This window comes from Sinocyclocheilus anshuiensis, unplaced genomic scaffold (genome assembly GCF_001515605.1).
Source record: "Sinocyclocheilus anshuiensis isolate Anshui unplaced genomic scaffold, SAMN03320099.WGS_v1.1 scaffold758, whole genome shotgun sequence".
NCBI lineage: Eukaryota > Metazoa > Chordata > Actinopteri > Cypriniformes > Cyprinidae > Sinocyclocheilus > Sinocyclocheilus anshuiensis.
The window spans coordinates 2,799,601-2,804,389 of NW_015548126.1; the positions used below are offsets into that span (position 1 = coordinate 2,799,601).

At 35.6% G+C, this 4,789-nt stretch overlaps 1 protein-coding gene across 3 annotated transcripts in view; it reads right to left on the reverse strand.

Moving 5' to 3' along the window:
* b3glcta (beta 3-glucosyltransferase a) overlaps positions 1 to 4,789 on the reverse strand; it is a 95,698-nt gene that overhangs the window by 6,346 nt on the left and 84,563 nt on the right. For all 3 annotated transcript variants that reach the window (XM_016507820.1, XM_016507818.1, XM_016507819.1), the window contains 2 exons: positions 2,725 to 2,794; positions 971 to 1,084 (listed from right to left, as the gene is read on the reverse strand). In XM_016507820.1, coding sequence (XP_016363306.1) covers positions 971 to 1,084; positions 2,725 to 2,794 — 184 coding nt within the window. The remainder of the gene's footprint in view (positions 1 to 970; positions 1,085 to 2,724; positions 2,795 to 4,789) is intronic.

Genomic DNA, 4,789 nt, shown 5'->3' on the forward strand with positions numbered 1-4,789 from the left:
CCGACTGTACATATATATATATATATATATATATATACATATGATAGAACAATAGAACTATAAATACAACAACAGACAGACAGAGCAATAGACAGAACGATAGAACAATAGAACAACAGAGATGGTTCTTAGTCAGACATCATGTCAAATTAACACCCTTATAAATAAACAAGTAGGGAGAACATGGGAACAGAATGTGCCAAGAGCTTTTTAACATCAAAAAGAAGGGAGAAGGTGATCAAACGAACAACTGACCCATCAGAAGATACTTCAAATAAAGTTTTACTTTTAATTGAGTGTTGGAAAAAAACAGCAGAAAAGAGAGTGCTAGAGGGCATTCTATTGAAATAAAGTGCTCAACTGAATGGACAAAATGGCAAATTGAAAGTCTCCAGTAGAGAATATGAAGGTATATGTCCCACTTTGTGGCTCTGATTGGACTTCCAGTTCTAATCAGAAGTAAAGCTCGGAGTTCACTTCAGCATGATGATCACATTTGCATAGGTTATCAGTGGCAGACTGTCATGAAAGTTTAGCGTATGGCTTGTGGGTTGGGTTGGCAGGATTAGAAAGAGATACTGAAAGTTGACCTTAGAGCACATAGCATTTACTGACTGCTTCTTATATTAACTTCTTGTTATATTTCATTCTAATCATCAGAAAACAGCCAAAACTATCTATCTATCTACAGTATCTATCTATCTATCTATCTATAAAATGACACCAAAGGGTAGAGTTTTGTTGAAAAGAAAAAAAATGGTTTTAACCATTTTTACCCAATTTTGCACCTTATTTGTAAAAAGTGTCAGTAACAATTCCTAATTTCTGCTTGAAATACAACATCAACATAAGATTGAAACAGAGCACCATTTTTGTACAACAGTGCCATATTTCTGTACAACAACTGATTTAACAACACATCTCACACATGATGAAAATATCAAGTATGAAAACGCATCCAATAACTCACCCCTCTCTGTGTTTGGCACTCCCAGATTAATGGTGGGTATAGAGGGATCGGCATAATCGCTGTAATACTCCAGCAGAGATGCTTGTTTACCCCATGTTTTCTTCACCACAAGAACTGTTGAATGGGAACAGAGAGAATCAATCAATACTTCAACATCTCTGCTTTATCTTCCAGGGCTGACAGTGATCAACATTTAATACTGGAGTTCAAATTAAATTTAACCCATGAAAACAAACACATGATGTGAACGCAATCCATTATAATGCCATTATGTCTAAACCATCAGTAGCAGAACAACATTCTGCAGGTAAGAGAGCATCAGATTTGTAACAAGCTGTTCCGACTGTAATACCGAAGCCTCCATTTATAATAAGACTTGTGGATACAGCAGCAGTTTCATCTAAATATAATTGAAGGGGAAATACAGTTGATGTCTAAAGTTTACATCCCCCTTTCAGAATCTGCAAAATTATTTTACCAAAATAAGAGGGATCATACAAAATGCATGTTATTGTTTATTTAGTACTGACCTGAATAAGATATTTCACATAAAACATGCTTACATATAGTCCACAAGAGAAAATAATAGTTTCATTTATAAAAATGACCCCGTTGATTCTTAATACTGTGTTGATACCTGAATGATCCACAGCTGTGTTTGTTGTTTAGTGAAGTTGTCCACGAGTCCCTTGTTTGTCCTGAACAGTTAAACTGCCTGCTGTTCTTCAGAAAAATCCTTCAGGTCTCACAAATTCTTTGGTTTTGCAGCATTTATGTGTAACCCTTTCCAACAATGACTGTATGATTTTGAGATCCATCTTTTCACACTAAGGACAACTGAGGGACTCATATGCAACTATTACAGAAGGTTCAAACGCTCACTGATGCTCCAGAAGCAAGAAACATTCATTAAGAGCTGGGGGTGAAAACTTTTGAACAGAATGGAGAGATGTGTAAATTTGTCTTATTTTGGCTAAATATCATATTTTTTCATTTAGTACTGCCCTTCAGAGGCTACAGAAGATAGTTACAAGTTTCCCAGAAGACAAAATAAGTTAAATTTACCCTGATCTTCAAATTAAAAAAGTTTTCACCCCACGGCTCTTAATGCATGGATTTTCCTTCTGGAGCATCAGTGAGCATTTGAACCTTCTGTAACAGTTGCATATGAGTCCCTCAGTTGTCCTCAGTGTGAAAAGATGGATCTCAAAATCTCATGTTCCTTCTAATACCATCCTTAAAACACCTCAAAGTGACTAGCGAGAGATAATTATGATAATCGGTGCAATTAGATGCAACTGACGTGTCAGTTGGTTTGGTTTTATCCTTCCCAGATGGTTCTCTGAATTCAAACTGCAACACTTTATCTGTCTCATTAAGTTCGAATTGATGCCTGGTGCTTAGCGACTGCACAGAGTTGCCGTGAAGGGCTCTAATAGTGGAGAGAAGACTGGAGTGATGCCCACCGGGGCACTCAGCCAAAGATCTCTCAATACGGAGTCACTTCGGAGGTCAAACAGTGGTGCTTGCTGAACTGTTAAAGCGAAAGGACATCGGACTTCATCAGCAGTGACTTGAGCGGTGGGAAGCGATGACGTGCAGGGTTCGAGGTGCCACACGTAATTTTTCGCACAGCCTCTGTCTGACACACGATATCATAACTAAGTGCTCTTGTGAAGAACGGGAGGACCCCTTGAGAGCGAGGTGGTGACGTGTGTGTTAGGAGCGCTGATGATCAAGAACGCACCACTCACCTCTGTCGGAATGGAACTTCTTGCAAGTTTTCACTGCTATGAAGATGTTGTCGCTCTTAACAGGCTGGCCCTGGGGACACACAGGTGAAAAGAAGGTTTTGAATGATTAAATAATGCTCAATGATATGTAGTCATCACTACACAAATTATTCAGACAGTTTAAATACTTCTCTACTGTGCAGAGCTGTGAAAAAGTAAGAACACTACTTGAAAAGGTTTTTTTTTGCTTCAACATACACTATTTGGACACAGATACTGAATTGGCATTAAATGAACAGATACAAGGCTGATAATAAAACATAATTTAATAAATGACAATCGGAATGTACAACTTATACAGAAATACCCATATTTTAGGCATAAAAGGTTAGTACACTTTTATATTTATCAATATATGAAGGGTTTAAAATTTAGAATCATAATAGTTTAACAATTATAGAAGGCCACACCTTATATAGGCTTCAGTTAACTGATTAGGTTTGATCAGAAGCATTGAAATACACTGCATTATCATCTTAAGCACTGGTGCTATTGTCAATTAAAACTACTACAATCACTGAAATAAAGCTGAAATAAAATATAAATATTAGATGACAACTTAAATGAAAATTAGACATGTTGTCTTGGTAACCAACTGAAATAAGTTTAAGTTGAAGTAGTGAAATAAAATAAATGAAAGCTAAATAGAAATATTAAAAAATACAATACAATAAAACTGAAATTATAAAAATAAAAGTGAATAAATACTATAATAGTATTTAATAATTAATACTAAAATAACACTGATGCTAAAATAAAAAAAATGCACCTGAGCTACTCAGGAAAAAAAATGGAGGCTTTATATAATATTAATATTTTTTAATATTTGTAAACTGCACACTTGTAAATAACATATCTGTACATTCATTTAAACAACTACATTTTTTCTATAGTGTATTATTTAATTTTCTGTTTTTATTATATTAGTGTTATATTTCATCTCTACTGTGTAAAATTCTCTGCAGGAGTAAAATAATCTACAAATGGAGAAGGATGCAGATAACTGTGCAATAAATGAATTAAATTAACTGCACTGCTCTCAAAATAAGCACGCAGATAAAGAACATAATATTAAACTTAGTGGGTGAATTTTTCCTTACAGGCCATGAAACTGTATATTTTGAAACGAATTATTTTTATTTCAGAAATATTTTTAATTTAATTTCAAGTAAATATGTATTATTTCATTGTTTGTTAATTGTTTATTTCTGACAACAGCTCAGGTCACTCTGTTCAGCATCATATAAGTGATGATTCAGTCTCTGTTGTTAAAACTGCACCTGTGAAGTCACATCAGTCACAATTTTCATTTTGGAGGCATCCAATTAATGTGAGGGATATTCCACATTAGTGTGTTTAGTCACCCTTCATAAACCTTTCTAATTTGCCACTGTGAATCACAACAGGTGTTTTCAAACCATCAGCAAAATCCATAGTATTATACCAAGACCATTTACTCACTAGTCATCTTTACTAGCATAGATGCAAGCTTTAAAGGGTTAGTTCACCCAAAAATGAAAATTAGCCCATAAATTACTCACCCTCAAGTCATCCTAGGTGTATATGACTTTCTTTTTTCAGACAAATCCAGTCGGAGTTATATTAAAAATTGTCTTTGATCTTTCAAGCTGTTTAATGCCATTCAGCGGGTGTTGCATGCATCAGTCCAAAAGTAGTTAAATAAAAAGCGCCCATCCTTAAAAAAAGTGTCTCAAATGGCTCTGGGGGGTGAACAAAGGCTTCCTGTAGCGAATCGATGCGTTTTTGTAAGAAAAATAACCATATTTAAAACGTAATAATCACTTTAATCTAGCTTGCGCCAACAGTTGTACACGGAAGCAGCTCCGGGCGGATGATGTATGAGGTCGGCGTTGCGCATGCGCCGCTCAGAAGTGACGAACGCGGAAGTGCAGGGGAGAGATCAAAACAAAACAACGGTCACGAATTAGAAGTACAAAACGAGGATTTGTAAAGAAGAATGTTGGAGGATTTCGATATAAGCCAAGAGGAGACTGGTTTTCCTTTG